Below are 19,173 nucleotides of genomic sequence, written 5' to 3'. Positions count from 1 at the left end.
GGGTGTCGATTACAGCATTATTTTTAATACAAAAGACTGAAGACAACCTAAATGTCTATCAGTAGAAAAATGTTTAGAAACATTTAGAAAAGATGGTGAAAGCCGGACACATTGGCTCACACCCGTAATCCCAGCAATTTGGGAGGCCAGGGCGGGCAGATCACCTGAGGTCAGGAGTTTGAGACCAGCCTGGCCAATATGGTGAAACCCTATCTCTACTAAAAATACAAAAGTTAGCCGGGCGTGGTGGTGGGCACCTGTAGTCCCAGCTACTCGGGAGGCTGAGGCAGGAGAATTCCTTGAACCTGGGAGGTGGAGGTTGCAGTGAGCCGAGATCACACCACCGCACTCCAGCCTGGGCGACAGAGCAAGACTCCATCTCAAAAAAAAAAAAAAAAAGATGGTGAAGTCATACTATGGAAAACTATGGAGACAAAGGTAAATTTGTAGATAAAAGACACATCTGACATGAAAGGATGGCTATAGCACATTGTCGAGTGAAAAAAAAAAGCAGGTTGAAAAACAGGAAGTACAATATGCTTCTATGTATAATATTCAATTTGGGAAGAATAGAAGGATACATATAAAGCTGTTAGAAGACAGAAGTCTCTTATCAAATGAGGCAGTATGATCTTCCTACAATAAACGTGTAACTTTTATATTAAATAATTAATGTTAATCGAAAATAAAGAAATAGAAAGGAAAATAAACTAAAATACTGTATGTTTAAAACTTCTGCCCAGGCACGGTGGCTCATGCCTGTAATCCCAGCACTTCAGGAGGCTGAGGCGGGCGGATCACGAGGTCAGCAGTTCGAGACCAACCTGGCCAATATGGTGAAACCCCGTCCCTACTAAAAATACAAAAATTAGCCGGGCTTGGTGGTGTGCGCCTGTAATTCCAGCTACTCAGGAGGCAGAGGCAGGAGAATTGCTTGAACCCGGGAGGCGGAGGTTGCAGTGAGCCAAGATCATGCCACTGCACTCGAGCCTGGGAGACAGAGCGAGACTCCAACTGAAACAAACAAACAAAAAGAAAACAAACAAAAAAACTTATCTCCTGGAAAACTCACTTATTAAAAGATAACTAGTCCTTTTGCCTTTGATGCTCAGGTAAACTTCAGACGAAACTAAATGAAAATACTTGTGGATTTGGGGATGAGTGGGAGTCAAGTGCTAGAATTTGCTTAGGAGCTTCTCTTCCACTAATAATTACTTTAAACATGTTGCAAACTAGCCCCAAATGTTAACCTACATTTTTAATCTGAGAGGTATGCGTCATCAAATATTTTGGTTTTATCCCGAAAGTCAGCTAACAGAGATGTAATTACCTGGGCAACTCTAATGGAATGAGAAGCAACATCTTCCATCTTAAGCATTGATGAGGGTTAAGGGAACAGCTGCCCTTTGCAATAAACAAATCTCACTCTCTGAGGCAGAAATTCGCCATATAGAAGACTGAATTTCTTCATCTTTTTGAGAATCATTTCCACTACCCAGAAAAAACATTCAAATGAGTTGTAAATAAAGTCAAGCGCAGTTGAAAAATCCTTTATCCACAGATGTTTCTTAGGAGTGCCTATGTGCTTAGACTCGAGGGCTAGGGGTTTGAAAAGCAAAAGGCAGCCCTCTACCAGGGGTGGTCGGGGAAACGGCCTCCAAGAAACGAATTACACGGTGCACTTTAGTTACCTAGGCAGCTGTTTGTCTAGGAAACAGCTTATTGTTTTCATTTGTCATCACCGCGGCTCACTAGGTATCAGGAAGCTCGGCTCCAGCCGCCACCTGGTGACGCTATTGACGCGCGATGTCCCGCAGCTGCCGCAATTAGAAAGGCTGAGCCTTCGCCTTTAAGAAGCTGACTCACGTGGATGCTGTGTTGTGTGCTCTCAGCTGAAACGGGGAGGTGGGTCCCCAGACTGACTACATTGGCCGCCTCGAGAGAGGGGGCAGAGTTAGCCTCTTTGATTGGCTGTACGAGTCCGAGGTGCTGGGTCAGGGGCGGGGCGAGCTGTCGCGAGCCTGCCCTGGGTCTGCGGCTTCTGGGAGGGGTGGGCCGCGAAGCGGAGGGGTGCGGGAGTGGGGGAGGGTGAGCCAGAAAAGGGGCGGGGCCCCGCGGAAAAGACAGGGGACCGAGGAGAGGGGCGGGGCCTAGAAATGAAGGGCGTTCTGGGCCAACCGAGAGAGCTGACTGCTGGGGGGCGGAGCCACGCCGGGTGACTGACGTTGAGGCCGAACCAGGGAGAGGCGGGGCCAAGGCCAGGGCCTGACTAAACCTGGAGACTCGGGTGGCCGAGGGGCTTCGTACCAGCTGAAGAGCGACAAGCCGCTGGCAGCCGCGGATCTCACCGCCGCTCAGGGTGAGTCCCGCGGGAGGGGCTGGGCTCGGGGCCGGTTGGGACTGAGGCACCCGTTCGGGTCGGGCGGCTTCGAGGCACTCGGGGATCGGGCCAGGGTGGGGGGCTCAGGCAGGAAGTGCCTCTTCCTCGCCGTGCTCTTCCCGGGGTCCCAGCGCGGCCGCCTCCGATCCTTCAGGGCGGGCCCCGGCGCTGGGACCGCGGGCGGACGCGCGGGGCTGTTTGCTCTTTGTGAGGCCTGGCGCGGCGGCCGCCGTCGGCCCGCCCCCGCCGCGCAGCCGGGCGACCGGTGCGACAACAGCCGCAACCCCTCCGCGCGGCGTCCGCGTCTCTGCCCCGTTTCCCCGCCGTGTTCTCCGAGGCCCGCCGCCGAGGCCCACGGCGCCCTCTGGGCGGACGGTTTGGCCGCGACCCCCACCCGCCGCGCCGCGGCCGCCCCGCCCCCACCCGTCGCTTAGTCGGGGGCGCGCCCGGTCTCCGCCCCGAAGCCAAGTCGGAACTTGACCGAGTTGTTTGGGCCGCGATGACCGCACGGCGTGAACCGTCCTGAGCAGGGCCCACGCCCGGCCCAAGCGGCCCAGCCACCGGGCGGGGGCGGTGTCTCCCTTTGCCCCCTCCCCCCCATGAACGTCCGCCTCCCCCGCCCTCCTGCCCAGAGGACCCGGGACTGACAGTGCGGGGTGACGGTTGGGCAGCCCGCCGGGTGTCGGGACCAAGAGAGCCCGCCGGCCACCCGCTCAGCTGTTTCCTGCCCGTGTTTGTTGTGCCGGGGGAGGCCCCGCCGCCGCCGCCGCCGCCGCCGCGCTCTGCCGCCCCGGGCCCTCCCGATTGGCCGGCGGGCGTCACGTGGCCTCCATCAGCTGGGCCAGCGGGGGCGCTCGCGGGTCCCACTGCGGCTGCCGGCCGAGCCCACCCGGGGGTCGCCCGGGCCGGCCCAGCTCCGCCAGCTTCGGGCCGCGGCCTGCCCTCCGCTTGCAGTTGGGAGGGTGGGCGTGCCCTTGCAACCCCTTTCCTGTACCCTCCTTTGCAGGTAGATGGGACAAATGAGTGTCCGGATCAGCGGGAGTGGGAAATTGAAATACTACAAAGATTTGTTTAATCCTGACACCAGCTAATCTCCCTTTCAAGGGAGAGTCTGGGAAGCTGTACAGCTCATTTATTTTTAAACTTTTTCTGTTTACAGAGATCTGTTGGTAATCTGAGGATTTTTATTCCACGTCGTCTTGACAGATGGAAAACCTGAAGTAACTTCGGGCTAACCTTGTGTTTTTGGAAAATTAGTAGACTTGGTGGTGAAGAAACTGGGAGGAGTAGGATATTAGCTAACTTTGCATAGCCACATATACAGCGTCGCAGCTGCATTCCACCAAAGAGGAACCAAAAGGCATGTGGTGTTCCCAGGGTACATATTCATGCCAGAAGTGAAGTGCCTTGGTGGATTCGTTTCCTGAAAGTTTATCGCATACTTGTACTGGGTTAGGTAAGAAGTAAAGTACAAAGAATTTAGAATAGTTTCTCTAGAAGCTTATAACTTAATCAAAAGTCGTGGCAAATGCGATCGAGCAATAATACAAAGTTAAATATTTAGTAAGTTATGAGACGTTAGTAAAATATATGTGGCTTGGAAAATGTTACCTGGTTGGATCATTGCGAACTTTTCTCTAGACTAATTTCTCTTTGATATTTTCTATTTAAGTAATGAGAAAAACAGGTTTAGAAAAAAGGGAAAGGAAATAAGGCCAAAAATTATGAAAAGAAGTAATTAAAGCAGCTACTACCCTCTGAAAAACAGTCCATGAGACATGAAGGTAGTCCTAGGTATATTTGTGCCTAAAATATCATTCTAGGTTTAATGGTGAATAACTATAGAGATCAATGTCAGTTTTAAGATAATCCTGTGTAGTGATGTCAGCGTAATGCAGGAACTGAACCTTAGCTAGACCTGAACTTGCTACTTGACACTTGAGTCGGGAAGCCAGACAGGTAAATTACACGTCAATCCATCTAGTTAGAGGCTTTTGGTATTGCATCACAACAAACGAGACCATGAAATTGTCTTGCTAGGGTTTAGCGGGGGATGACCAACTCAGATTGTGCACTAACACACACGGTTTCCTGAGTGAAATGACTAGTCTTATTTTCTAATATTTAAATATAAGTGTTATTGAAATATAGTGAACTTGAAAGTCATCTAACAAAACAGGAAAAAATAAGGCATTATTGAGGGGAGAGAACAAAAATATATCCTTAAAACGTACTGCAAATGAAGACCTGATCCACAACAGGACATCATTTGACACAGCAAAGTAAACTGGTCACGTACTGCAAGAGGATAGCAGAGCTTGCTTGTGTCACTGAAAACTTAGCTTGGTACATATTTTGCACAAAAATTAGAAAGTTGATTGTATGGATCAAACTATTTTCCCATGTAGGTTTTTTAATAGCGTTTAGTCACAACTCAGTATAAAGAGTTGATGAAATTACAATAGCAGTAAGTGCTGATTATTATAGTAATCAACCCAGTACTCTTAAAAGTTATTTGGGTTTTTATCCTTTGTTTTGGCGAGGGAAGAGATTAAAAACGAGATACGAAAGCTGGCTTCCACCGGATTCCATTTTAGCAGAGTCATTGCAAAACAAAACCACCTCTGCAAGGGGCAGGTTCCTTTAACCCTTTCTGCGCTAAATGCCTGCATGCTCAGTTCCCTGCAGCAGAGTCTTTGTACCTTGCCTTTGTCCCATCTTCTGACGCAATGGAAAACCCACTGTGGTCTGTGCAACACTGAGGATCTGGTGAAGTGTGTATTCTATGGAAATGCCCTGAGGCGATGGTTTCATTTACTAAGGAAAAGTTTATCTGTGAACTGAGTGTTTTTTCATCAGAAGGTTCTATGAGATGCAAATACATACCTACCCTCCCTGGTATTTTTAGGGCTGGGAAGTGGTGCCTCCCTTGACTAATTTCACTTGCCAGCGTTGAAACCAAACTGGATTATTAATTATAGGGACAAACAAGTACCTATTTTAAGATCCAGAACTGTGACATGCTTCAGAAGGTTTCTAACTTTCCTCCAGCTTCTAATTTCTATCACCTGGTCGCTTAAATTTAGCATAATTAGCAGGAAGTGAAGCCAGTTAATTGTTATTGTTTCATATCCTTTGTGAGCCATGCTTTTCTCATCTGTCATAGGGTGAGTTGGGATGGGGAATGTTGAAGAAGATAATCTAGTTTTACTGACCTTTATTGAGCATTCACTGTGTGCTAGGCACCGTTCTCAGAATACAGTATCTCCACTTAATTTCTCATAACTCAGAGATGGCTGCTGCTCTCACCGTTTTACAGATGAAACAGGAGAGGATAACTCACCCAGTGTTTCCAAACCTATTAAGGGGGAAGAGCTGAGATTTGAACCTAGGAATCTCCAGAATTCAAGTGTCTCAGCTCCACAGTTTAAGTCCTGGGGGTGGAGAGAGGAGACAGCAGCTGGTAGATATTATCTATTTTTATAATCTTTATGAGAGTTGATCTTCCACATGCTGAACTGGTTACAGAAAATTAAGAATTTTAGCTAGAAAATCAGTAAAGAAAAGGGGAATGGGATTAAACTGATCTTTTCAAATACTATCTAGCTTTAATCTCAAATGCCAACCAAGTTTCCATTTTTTCTGGGAAAGACTACTTTGTAAATGCAAAGCTCTTTCACTATCAGAATGTGTTTTTAAGCAGGGAAAACTTTTTTTTGGTGAAGGGCCAGGTAAAAAATATTTTAAACTTTGCAAGCCAGAAGGTTTCTGTAGCAGCTCCTCATACCTCTCCATTGTAAAGTGGAAGGAGTTAAGTGTAAACAAATGGGCGTGGCTGTGTTCCTAAAAACTTTGACACTGAAGTGTGAATGTCATATAATCTTGTGTCAGAAAATATTCTCCCCTCCCCCTAACCATTTAAAAGTACAAAATTCATTCTCAGCTTGTGGGCAGTACAGAAACAGGTGGTGAGCTGAATTGACCCACAGCCTTCCCAGCTTTTAAGGAAAACAATCAGCAATGAGCCAGACAAGTGAACAAGTTACCATATTTCGATTGATAGTGTATGTGTAAAATAAACCAATAGTCTTTTTAGAAAATTGTTTTATTGATGTGGAAGCAAACTAGGAAATTATATAATCCATCATATCCATCATGCATTTTAAAATAATGCATTCCTGGAGACTCTTTGGCAGATTTCTGAAGAGAGTCATCTTTTTTTTTCCCCTCTTACAGATTCTGTAATTAAAAAAAAAAAAAATCTGTAACAAGGCAGAGATCCTAAAATGTTATTAATATTTCACCAGAGTCTTCTGATAAAAGAGAAATTGGAAGTTGTAGATAGCTAAATATGCTATTGGTGAGAGAGGGAGGAAATTGAAAATAATACTAAAGTACGATCTATGAAATTATCTATAAATTTCACTTATATTTTCATCCCAGCGCCTCACTGTTTCAGGTAATTTCAAATAAACTAAGAATAGTCTTCCAGTTAAACAATCAAGCTTGGTACTTTTCTTATTCAACCTTTTTAGGATTTTTAGAACCTGGACCTACAAGAAGATAGTACCAAAGAGGCCTTATTTATAACATGATAAGGTAGGGAACATCTTAAATAAAACTTAAGCTTTATGATGAGTTTAGCTCTCATTTCAGCTATAAACTTGAACTTCAGCACTGACATATACCAAAGCCTGTGTGTTGCTACTAAAGGACACAGTAAGCTGCCCCCAGAATCAACACCAAACATTAGCTGTCTGTGAAAGCAGCTCACTCTTAAGATGTTTTAGAAATACGGGACTGAAGAGATCTGGGATTACTCTTACGTCCAAGCAAGGTGATTAGCATACTTGGGAAATATTTTGAATATAAAAGCAATCAGACAGAAAGCAGATCAGTGGTTGCCAGTGGCTGGGAGTTGGAGAAGGTATTGGCTGCAGGCTGGTGTGTGGGAATTTTTGAGGGGCTGATGGAAGCATTCTAAAGCCAATTGCTGGTGATAGTGGCATAATTTTATAAATTGACTAGAAGTCATCGAATTGTACACTTGTAGTGAGTAAACTTTGTCATGTAGAGTATTCCTTAATAAAGCTGTTTTTTTTTTCTTTTTAAAAAATAACCTGCAATTTTCTATTCTGTCAGAAAAAAGTTTCAAATTTTATAAAGGAGCAGTCTCTATGAGCTTTTAGAAAGGGGCGGCACATGCCTTTGACCATATTTTTGTAGCTCTATGTAGCAGAAATGAAGTGGTATGTATGAATGTATGTTGGGTTTAACAGTCACACTCCCTGACCCTGAAAGTTTTATCCCGATGTGAGGAGAGTTTGAATCTAATACAGTGATGAAGGGGAGGGAGGAAAACTTCCAAAAGTGATGTAGGAAGTCTTGTTAATTTTGCAGTTTTTTAAATGACTTACTAGGGTTTCTAGTTTAGGAGAGTTTGTGATTGCAGTTGGCATCAACCAAGATAGGGAATACAGGAGGAACAGCATGGAAGCAGGAAGCTGATGGTAAACCCTGAGGGAGAGAGTAAATCTGATAGCCCTCTAATCACTAGAGAGATAATAGAATGCAGTGGCTTGGCCACTTCTGGAAAGTCACAGTCTCTTTAATTCATCTATAAAAGTGAGATGATAAATACCTACTTTAAAAATTGTCCAAATTAAATGTGGTATGTAAATACCAAGTACAGTGTCCCATACAGTGTAGATGCTAAATAATTATTAGGTCTAAGGCAGAGTTCAATATGTTATTCAGGTCCAGAGAAGCCTGATTCAAGTGTTATATCTTAACTTTTTAATGACTGTCCTCCTTTGTTTTTTTTTTTTTGGTTTTTTTTTTTTTTTTTGGTTTTTTTGAGACGGAGTCTCACTCTGTGGCCCAGGCTGGAATGCAGTAGTGCAATCTCAGCTCACTGCAAGCTCCACCTCCCGGGTTCATGCCTTTCTCTTGCCTCAGCCTCCCGAGTAGCTGGGACTACAGGTGCCCGCCACCATGCCTGGCTAATTTGTTTGTATTTTTAGTAGAGACGGGGTTTCACTGTGTTAGCCAGGATGGTTTCGATCTCCTGACGTCGTGATCCGCCCACCTTGGCCTCCCAAAGTGCTGGGATTACAGGTGTGAGCCACCGCGCCCAGCCTTTGTCCTTCTTAAATAAGTGGCTGTCTTAGTTCATTCTGGCTGCTCTAACAGGATACTATAGACTGGATGGCTTATAAACAACAAATTTATTTCTCCCAGTTCTGGAGGCCAGGAAGTCCAAGGTAAGATTCAATGTCTGTTGATGGTACCTTTTAGCTTCGTCCTCACGTGGTGGAAAGGAGCAGGCAGCTCTCTGGGACCCTTTTATAAGGACAGTAATCCCATTTTTGAGGGCTCTGTGCTTGTGACCTAATCACCTGGTAATATCACATATGAGTAGCAGGGGAGTACACAAACATTGAGACCATAGCAGTGGCATTTTAATGTATGTCAGCCTCTTGAGAGTTTGAATAGTGTCAGTGTTAGGTTGAGTTTCTAACCCCGCAAAGGCCAGGGCTACCTCTTGGAGCCTAAGGACCCTACAGAGGTTTTTCTACTTCCTAAAGACCTTTGACAGCAAGTGATGTTTTGCTTGCTTCTGCTAGATCCTGTGGCATTCTAACTTATCTTTCTTAGCAAACAAAAACTACATTCTACAGTTCTATATATATAATTCTCTATAAATGGCAACCACAACTAGGAATAGTGTAACATAAGGTTTTGCTCAGATATTTTTGGTCTTGGTAATGAATCATATAATTGAATCCAGTAAAAATACTTGGGTAAAGAGAAAAAATAAGATGGAATTGGAATCAGGGGGAAAAGGCAGGTTAAATGTATTTACCCTCAGTAGGAAATGATCACAGTAGTTTTTAGGCAAGGATAAAACGATGTAGGCAGAAGGTATAGGGAAAGTTCACTTCAAAGTCCAGCACATTTACCACAACAGTATGGTGTCACAGTGGCCAATGTAGATACAGGTAGTTACTCTCCATTATGGTTGAAATAAATTACAACATGAATATTGTCTTTAAAAGTCTTAAGGGAAATTGGCTTTAAAATAATGAATCCCAGACCCCTAGCTGGAGGTTACAAATGACTGCACAAATACTAGTCTTCAAAGACATACAGAATCTGAGGCCTATACCTCAACGGCTGAGACTCCAAAACCTTGCTGTTGATTCCCTTCTGTTAATGATCAAGATTCAGAAACATGACCAAACTTGACTGCTCACAGGTTTGTTGAATGTTTTATTTATATCAGGAGTCATACATTCAAATATTGGTTCAAGGACCAAAGAGGTGAAGTAATTGTGTGAGGCAAAGTGGAGACTGAGCAAATAAAATGGCCTGGTGAGGGTTAGGGGGTGCAGCTCAGTTGTAGTCAGTTGTTGCCATAGGAGAATATGTGCCCTCCCCATTGTTACAAAGAAATCCAAACTACAGGCTCTTTAATGAGATCTTCCAAATTTTAAATGTCATCTCAACTTTGTAAAATGAAGATTAAAAACTGTGTGACCCAAATAAAACAGACATGTCCACATATGTTTTTTGGGAAAGGGTTTTTGTATCTGAACACTGCTGTATTCCTAGGCTACCAAATGAATTCAGCCTGTAGGCCTCGAATTTGCAACTTCTGACTTATATGTAAATAAATAATAAATGTATTCTTTTTTCTTTTTTGAGACGGAGTCTCGCTCTGTCGCCCAGGCTGGAGTGCAGTGGCACGATCTTGGCTCACTGTGACCTCTGCCTCCTGTGTTCAAGCCATTCTCCTGCCTCAGCCTCCTGAGTAGCTGAGACTACAGGCGTGCGCCACCACGTCCGACTAATTTTTGTATTTTTAATAGAGACAGGGTTTCACCATGTTAACTAGGCTGGTCTTGAACTCCTGACCCCAGGTGATCCGCCCACCTCAGACTTACAAAGTGCTGGGATTACAGGCGTGAGCCACCGCACCTGGCCAAGTGTTGTATTCTTAATCATCTGGAAAAAAATAATGCGGTAATCTTAAAGGCTGAAATAAGGCAATAAGTATTTCCTTTTGTTGTTTTCTAGAAATGTAATTAGAAAGTTAAATATTATAGCTTAAGTCTGTGTTTTAGTGCAAGGTTCATTGTGATGCTTGTTAATATGCTGGTTTTCCTTTTACTAGCTGCACATTGTCATTATATTCACCATTTGTTTTTTATTCCCTATTAAACTTTCATAATGTTTAAGGGGAGTCATAATGATTTTTGTGATAACATTTCTAGTGACATTAGGACTGCCTAATGGCTGGGGAAGTTCATAGACCTAGAAGGAATGGAATTTCCTTTTAAATTTGTAATGGAATTCCCCCAACCTTAAGACAACAGTAGATTCTCATTACAAACATGCATTCTGGAGTTTTTTTTTCCACAGTGGCAGTTATATTAGCTCTGCATGCCATTGGAAAGATGTATAATAAATATTTAAAACACAGGAGCTGATAACTATACCTGAGAATAAATTATGTTTTAAATTAAAACTGTGGTGTATTCTTGACTATATGTAGATCTTTAAGAATACTGTTTAGGAGAATTAGTTGTAATGAATTTAAGAAGTTGCATATAGTAACTTCCCTAACTTTTGAAGGTTAAAGTGTTAGCCTAGTTTCAGACATATGTTTCAAACTTACATCTTTTCAGTGTTTCAGCCTTTTGTGATTTATTGAATCAGTAAGATTTCTTAAAGATAATCAAGTTATGTATGGGAAAGCTTATCTTTCCCTTATTCTGTTCTCATTGCTTTAGCCTTATGCCAGCCTGGACCATCTTGGAGGCAGTGTAGGATCATGGAAGAACTTTGAATTAGGTGAATTGCATTCTGTACTTTTCTGTAGTTAACAGCTTTGTAACCTTTGACCAGTTAATAACCTTTTTAGACTTGACTTGGATGATCTATGAAGTGATGGTAACAACCTCACAGAGCTGTGACAATTTTGAAATAAGTACCTAGTAACAGTGCTCCCTAGACATTGACTTAAAGTTAGTCATCACCTCTATACAGTTGTAAATGCACCTGGTGATCACAGACCTACTCACTCTGTGTTCTCAAACCAGACTACTCTCTTCTTATTTTCTAATTGCCCCTTTTTCTACTTGTATCCCACTGAAACCTCACAGTTCTTTTCTGAAGTTATACATGCTCAGAACATATACTTAACATTTGTGCTAAACCTTTTTTCTCACCTCTCTGCCAGTGCTTTACATCATTCATTTTCTGAAATTCCACTTTCCATTTTCTTTTTCCACACCAGCCATAAGAGAAGTGACACCATTCTTTGGCCTTGGCTAATAGGTTTACTTCCTTGGCTCACTGCTTTAAAATCTTCTTAGCTTAGGCATGCCTGTTTATTTGTTCAGTGTGTGAACTTTGGATCTTTTTGTTCAGGATCAGCTATTTCACACATCGAGTACTACAAAGCAGAGATTACATAAATACATATATAAATGGTTCTCTGTGACACCTCCCAAGTAGGTGCTAACATGATTATTATAATGCATTTGTTATCCTTTTCTATTTGCTCCTAGGTTTTTAGAACTTCAGCCATAAAAATGGGCAGAATTTTCCTTGATCATATCGGTGGTACCCGTCTGTTTTCTTGTGCAAACTGTGATACGATCCTGACCAACCGCTCAGAACTCATCTCCACTCGTTTCACAGGCGCCACTGGCAGAGCGTTTCTGTTTAACAAGGTTAGTGGGAAAAAGTTTGATTCCTAAGTGGGCTCATTGGCTGTATTTGACAGCAACACCAGAATACCCCCTCAGAGCTTAGAGATACCAGGAAGAGTCAGAATGAGAGCTTGAAATCTACAGAAATGATTGCCCACTAGCTCGTCTTTGATGGGACCTTAGGAAGGTGTTACTAGGATGTGATTTTAACCTTGGAAGTTTGAAGAAGTAGGCTAGGCACAGTGGCTCATGCCTGTAATCCCAGCACTTTGGGAGGCCAAGGTGGGCGGATCACGAGGTCAGGAGTTCGAGACCAGCCTGGCCAACATGGTGAAACACCGTTTCTACTGAAAATACAAAAATTAGCTGGGCATGGTGGTGTGTGCCTGTAGTCCCAGCTACTCGGGAGGCTGAGGCAGGAGAATCGCTTGAACCTGGGAGGCTGAGGTTGTGATGAGCTGAGATAGTGCCACTGCACTCCAGCCTAGGCAACAGAGTGAGACTCAGTCTCAAAAAAAAAGAGTATAAAGAAGCGTGGTCTCTGTTGCCTCAGGAAATGTTCAGTGTAAGAATTTGGTAGCGACTTCAGCACAGACCATGGAAGGAACAGGTCAAGATACCCACCTCCCTTTCTCCGCATGTCACTGGTTTATCCATATAGGGAGATAGTGGCATTAAACTATTATAACTTGACAGTGAATAAGGATCATCTAACTAACTTTTCATGTTCTAATTCGTGCTTACCAATCATCCTTCCATGGATTTGCTGACAGGAAGAGTGTTTTTCTGATTTGCAAGTGTGTGCCCAGTCTGCCTGTCTCTCTAATTTCTGGCTTGCTTTCAAATTGGATGCCGTGATTCTGCCTCCCGGAATCTGGTATATAATAGAAAAGTTGAATTTCCAAGTATTTTAGGCTAAGGAACAGTACCCTAGGCTAGCTAGTCTAGGGTACTGTTCTTAGAAGATCAGATGAACTTCCCCAGTGGGCACTCCTGTGTTCCATGTAGAAGCAGCTTTTCTCAGAATTGATGGAGCATACTCTTTGACATTTATTTTGGTACAGAGGAGGGCACACTGCAGCAGGACAGCTGCCTGTTTTGGTAAATGTAATAGAACACAACTCTGCTTGTGCGTTACGTATTGTCTACAGCTTCTTTCATGCTACAGTGCCAGAGTTAAAAAGCTGCAACAAAGACCGCATAGCCCTCAAAGCCAGAAATATGTACTATCTGGCCCTTTACAGAAAAGGAAAGTGTAGAAGATTGTTGGGTATTCAGAATCAGTGGAAATTCGTCACAGATTGTCTCAGACCCACTTCATTGTGTTCATTGTCTTTGAACTCAGTTTAAAACTATGCACTGCAGATGTATGGTCTTTAGTAGGCTTAATCTGTCCCAGTCTATATATAAAGTATATTTTCAGAAACAAACTGACAGACTGTTTTATGGAATAACTATGGTGCATTAGGTTCTTTTACATTGATTGTATTATTTGCACTCATCATTGAATAATGATGAATTACTACAATTGGACCCAAACCTACATTTTATGGCTCCAATTCCAGGACTCTTTCTTACCTGCAACACAGAAATGTAACTAGTACGTTTAAATAGTGTGACTTAGGCTAGTATGGTAGTGCATGATTGCATTAGATGTCTAGTGTAGTGCAATTTCCAGATGTCTGCCTGCCCCAGCAGCTTCTATAAATAAGTCTTGGGTATTATAGGTTTGACTAAAGTAACAACTTCTTTCTCCTTTTCTGAAGTTGCTGTTGCATTAGCCATAATATTTTGTACATACTTGGCCAATAACTAACATGCCTTGCAATTTTGATTCTCCTTGTCCCTTCTTAGGTAGTTAACCTGCAGTACAGTGAAGTTCAAGATCGGGTCATGCTCACTGGCCGCCATATGGTTCGAGATGTGAGCTGCAAAAACTGCAATAGCAAACTGGGATGGATCTATGAGTTTGCCACTGAAGACAGCCAGCGATATAAGGAAGGCCGCGTGATCCTGGAACGTGCTCTAGTTCGAGAGAGTGAGGGCTTTGAGGAGCATGTACCATCCGATAACTCTTGAAGATACAGAGAGAAATCCATGTTTTCCCAGGTCTCCTTCACTGAAAACAAAAATCTACTTACATACACTGTCACCTTAGCATCAGAGTCGGATTAATGAACTGTGGAACAAGAGGTTGTGAGAATCTAAGATGGAACCTTTCTTTCTTTTTTTTTTTTTTTAATTTTGTATTTTCCATCCAACAGCAGTGTGTAGAGAAAATATTATGCAGATGCCGTTAATTTTTTACCCTATGTTTACATCTTGAGGCAGAAGAGTCTGTCTGCAGCTATGTGGTGAGCTATGTAAGGAAAAAAATCTGGGCTGTTAGAGTGAAAAAGTGTGTTTTATGTCAATTGTGAAAGGAAAATGTTAGGAGTATGGTTTTTAAACTTGGGCTTCATTTTAAACTTTTTTTTTTTTATAAACCCAGTTATTTCACTTGATTTGCTAGCTTCAGAGAAGAGATCCGAATCTGTGCCCAGCGCTAAAGGCTCAGTGTTAGCATGGCTTGTGCTGGCCGGTGTGCCATATTCTTGTTGGAGATGAACCGTAGCACCAGAGCCCATTCTTCCTTGTCAGTCTTAACCCAAAGATGTCACCATTCGTAGTTATTTGTCACCACATAATTGGTGTTGATTGGAAACTTTTTCTCAGATGGGACAGAACTGCTGGGTTGTCTTTTTCCATGTAACTTAAGCATAGTAATATAAATAAAGTAATAGTTGGATGCTTTTGGTCCTGTGTTGCTTTTAAAAACACCTTATAAAAGAGGAGAGTATTTGATAAGCAATTTTCATAGTAGTAAAGTTTCTTTTCATCTCTTAAACTAAATTGACCATGCATATAATATTCTTTGTTTAAATGAAAGCATACTGTTTAAACCCGCAGTGTTGCATTTAGAAAACAGTTGAACAGAATGTCAGTGTGCATTCATGCAAAAAACATTTAATCTGCATCTGTTTTAGAAAAGGGGGAAATGAAGCAACTTACCTAAAAATACTGCTTTACAAAGCATTTCAGCCTTTCCCCCTCAGTTTTGCATTGATTTTTTGGCAAGTCTGTAGAGCCTAATAGTTTCTATCAAAGGCCTAGATCTCTTATTAGCATTTTTTTCAGCTCTTCTCTCAGGAGTTCAGCTGTTGAAACCAGAACTGTACTTTGTACCCTCAAATAGAAAGGGATCAAATTTGACCTGGTGTTATTTTAGCCCCAAATTTATGACATTACAAAGTATTAAAATGTAAATGTTTCTTTACCCAAACTACTTCTAGATATTCTAGTATTTGCTTCTGGTAGAATTAAATGATGGTAAAATTGGCTAATTATTTGAATGAATGAATGGATGGATGGATGTTTTGCATGCTCAATTTCTAGGTCCTTTGTCTAGAAAGGAAATTTGCCTCAGTTGAATTAGTGAAATATTTCTGTCGTTGATATTGAAAGTGACTTCTGAGTACAGTTAAGTTCCTCTTATTTGCCACTGGGCTGTTGGTTAGAAGCATAGGTAACTGATTAAGTAGGTATGATACTGTATTTGAAATAAGTGGACACAAACTATCCTTTCCCCACCATGGACTCAATCTGAGAACAACAGCATTCATTTCCATTCATTGCCATACTGGCTTTTGATTATATGCAGATTCCTAGTAGCATGCCTTACCTACAGCACTATGTGCATTTGCTGTCACAATAAAGTATATTTTGTCTTGCATTGGTGCAGTACTGCTGCTTATTTTCCACTGATCTTGTCTAGTGATGATCTTAATTTTTATCTCTGAACACATACTTGGTATCTTTGAGTACCTGTAGCTTTCTTCAGTTGGCAATGCTAGTGATGTCTGACTTGATTAACTGCCTAATTCACACATGAAGACATTGACTTTGCCAGTATTAACTTCTCTGAGATCATTTTGCCTTAGATACTGATAACTATAGTTCAGTATATATAAACAAATTTCATATTACTAGGTTAACTTTTAGGTGACTGGCAGGTACCAGCAACAAGCTCCTCTGCCTTTTAAAAACTTCCATTTGCAAAAAAAAAAAAAATATTGGAAGGTCTACTTTGGATTATTTACAGAAAACCATTGTTATTTTGAGATGGGGATACTAATTAATAGGAATGATTTTTGCTTTGGGGTGGGAGAGTTAAACAAGTAGAGGTGAACTTAACTAAGTAGGCTACTGAGGAATATACAGATTTAAGCTTTTTTTCCCCTGACTGAAGAGGAAAATTCTTCCTCTTAGTCTTAGGTGACAGTAACCGTAAGTTGTTTTGATCTTAAAGTGCTTTTATTTAGACTATCAAGTGAACATTCCTGGTAAAAATACTTTTAGTAATTATGTGAAGATTTAAGTTACAGTTAGGAGTTGTTACTTGGGGATTGGAGGAGAAAAATACCAGCACCATCTGTTTCCTAAATTTACCTACTCATAAAGTCATATAGGATGTTTAAATCAGAGTCTGGGCCAAGCCCAGGCTTAAGTCAGTCAACAGGTAATTTTTGGCGGGGCAGAATTAAGAAACTACCAGTTGTAAAATATTCAGACATGTTTATGATGTTTCATTTCTAAACATCAGTTATAAAAAATCTCAGTTTAAACAGATATCCACTAATTGTTCATCTGTTTAACACCTGTTTCCTACCAGGAGCCATATAAATTTACTTCTAATCTGTGTGAATTGGGAATAAAGCAAGATTAAACTGAAGGACTCTTACCAGGCTAGCACGTTGCACTGATAAGATATCTATTACAGGAAGAAAGCAGAACTAAGCAGAAATTAGGGTGGATACTGTAAGTTAGGTGTTAATTGTTTGGCTTCTTTATTTTAAAATATTGGGCTTCTCAAATTGAAATTTCTGTGGTAAAGCATAAAATACACATTCCAAAGCATCGTTCAGGGTTGTATAATCCTAGGCATCACTGTGCATATTTAGGTTTTAAAAATCATCTGTAGCATAATCACCTGGGAGGCTTGTTAAACATGTCAATTATGTTCTCATTCCCTTCCCCAGTACTGAATGGGCCTCAGGTGGAGCCAAAAATCCAGTTTTTTTTTTTTTTTTTTTTTTTTTTTTGGCCAAACTCCAAAAGTAACATGTTTCTTTGAAACTGTGAAATATGTATTTTGTCGCCTGGTCTTCGTCCCCATTTCCTAGCAATACAATCCCTAAAATCCTTGGAATTTTCAAATGATAATCTTTTTGTATGCTAATATTGACTGATAGCCAGGGTAGAGCTGGTCACAGGAAAGATACAGGCATGATTAAAGGTGAGGTGCTTCCAGCCTCACAGAGCAACCTCCTGGGAGGGGAAAGGGGCTGCAGGTCAAGTTGATTACGAATTGCTATCAGAGAGATGAGATTTGCTAGAAGGGCCCTGGCTTAGAAAGGTGGACAAGAAAAATGATGGAAGGGTGATGGGTCAGAAACCTTTGATTCCTGGGTGGCCACATGGCCACCCATGGTATAGAGCTGCAGCTGCACTCAGTTACTACCAGTAAAATTTAGAGGTAGATCCAACTCGTAGAGAGGTAATTCACTGGATGCATAAGGAAATGCAAGCTAATAAGAAAAAAGTGAACCGTACGATCCCTTGGTTATTATGTATAATAGCTAAAATGAAACAGTTTCATTTGATGCTGCACCAAGCTTAGGTTTCAGGCTGAGCTTCAGCCACTAGCCTCAGAGCCACCCACAAGGGCAAAGTTACGCCGCAACAACAAAATACCTCTCAGATCTGTGGTTACCAAGAAAGTAGTCAATGTCGGGGAAAGGCAAAACCAAGTAACTTGAAACCAGAAGGTATAATGTACAAGGATTTGTTGCATTTCGTAGATCAATATCATTAGCTTCCTGAGGAACCTTTACTAAAATGGACTATGAGAGTAATTTAGGGGGCAGTACCTTTAGCTTTAAATGCTGCAGAATGGAAGAAATGTTTGGGTTGATGGAGGACCCACAGCTCACTATTGAAAGATTGCAGATGGCTAAACATGATCCAGACACACAGGAGGTTATTCCTGAAGAACAGCTAGTCTGGGGGACTGGATTAAAAAAGCCACTGTAAGATCTGTTTACCCTGAGAATGGGGACTGTCCAACCTCCCCTATAAATGCTAAGCAGAACACCCAAGGTAAAGCAGCTAATATACTTCATGTGCAAGCCATGTGGGACTGGCTTTATGTAACCCCGATAGTCACCCACCATGTATGCCCATTACCCGTGTCATGGCCAGTGCTATAGTTAAGAGAGCCCCATTTTCATGGGCACCTCATACAACCTTGCTGCTACAAAACCTGCTAATACATGAGAATCATTATTCAAAGGGTTATTGAAAATATAGTTGCGGTATGTTACCACCTGATAAAAGCCTATGTCACAAGAGGCTGATAGGCTAAGAAGTATGGGTAAGAAAAAAAAAAAGATTAATGTGGCTTTCCATCTGCTTTAAAAAGTGTCTTAAAATGGATTAATACACCAATTAGATAAACTGGCTTTAAGGAGCGGAAGAGTCCCTGGGAAAGAGGCATCTAGTTTCTAGGAAGACTGCTACATGTAAAATCTAAAGACATATCTTCGGCCGGGCACAGTGGCTCACGCCTATAATCCCAGCACTTTGGGAGACTAAGGCAGACCACAAGGTGAGGAGTTCAAGACCAGCCCGGCCAACATGGTGAAACCCTGTCTCTACTAAAAATACAAAAAATTAGCTGGGCGTGGTGGCGGGCACCTGTAATCCCAGCTACTCGGGAGGCTGAGACAGGAGAATCGCTTGAACCCGGGAGGCAGAGGTTGCAGTGAGCCGAGATTATACCACTGCACTCCAGCCTGGGCGACAGTGTAAGACTGTCTCAAAAAAAAAAAAAAAAAAAAAAAACCACACAAAAAAACGTATCTTCAATGCTGACTAACTTTAGCTGTGTGACTTTGGGAAGTCAGTTAACTTCTGAACCTTAGTTCTCTCAAGTGTGAATTGTAAAAACAAGCCCTGTCTTAAATCTTGTCAGAA

At 42.1% G+C, this 19,173-nt stretch overlaps 1 protein-coding gene across 8 annotated transcripts; it reads left to right on the top strand.

Moving 5' to 3' along the window:
• Positions 1 to 2,023: 2,023 nt before the first annotated feature.
• On the top strand, positions 2,024 to 15,871 carry YPEL5 (yippee like 5). 8 transcript variants are annotated; one of them, XM_054476635.2, is made up of 6 exons: positions 3,188 to 3,386; positions 3,540 to 3,836; positions 6,916 to 7,217; positions 11,176 to 11,236; positions 11,956 to 12,120; positions 13,954 to 15,871. In XM_054476635.2, exons 5-6 carry the CDS (start codon positions 11,980 to 11,982, stop codon positions 14,176 to 14,178), a joined length of 366 nt encoding a protein of 121 aa, XP_054332610.1. In that variant the 5' UTR covers positions 3,188 to 3,386; positions 3,540 to 3,836; positions 6,916 to 7,217; positions 11,176 to 11,236; positions 11,956 to 11,979; the 3' UTR covers positions 14,179 to 15,871. The 8 variants fall into 8 exon arrangements, with proteins under 8 accessions (XP_054332604.1, XP_054332606.1, XP_054332603.1 ...); XM_054476629.2 differs by lacking the exons at positions 3,188 to 3,386; positions 6,916 to 7,217 and adding an exon at positions 2,024 to 2,359; XM_054476631.2 differs by lacking the exons at positions 3,188 to 3,386; positions 6,916 to 7,217; positions 11,176 to 11,236 and adding an exon at positions 2,024 to 2,359.
• The last annotated feature ends 3,302 nt before the right edge of the window (positions 15,872 to 19,173 follow it).

The sequence above is a fragment of the Pongo pygmaeus genome, chromosome 12 (assembly GCF_028885625.2).
Source record: "Pongo pygmaeus isolate AG05252 chromosome 12, NHGRI_mPonPyg2-v2.0_pri, whole genome shotgun sequence".
NCBI classification, from domain to species: Eukaryota; Metazoa; Chordata; class Mammalia; order Primates; family Hominidae; genus Pongo; species Pongo pygmaeus.
Note: the sequence above shows the minus strand (reverse complement) of the source record. Positions and strands in the feature narration are given on the sequence as shown.

Excerpts from the sequence above, each read along its gene's own strand:
- YPEL5 (XM_054476631.2), top strand. The coding sequence starts at position 11,980 with ATGGGCAGAATTTTCCTTGATCATATCGGTGGTACCCGTCTGTTTTCT. Across the intron at positions 12,121-13,953 it reads GAGCGTTTCTGTTTAACAAG|GTAGTTAACCTGCAGTACAG; the intron begins GTTAGTGGGAAA and ends GTCCCTTCTTAG.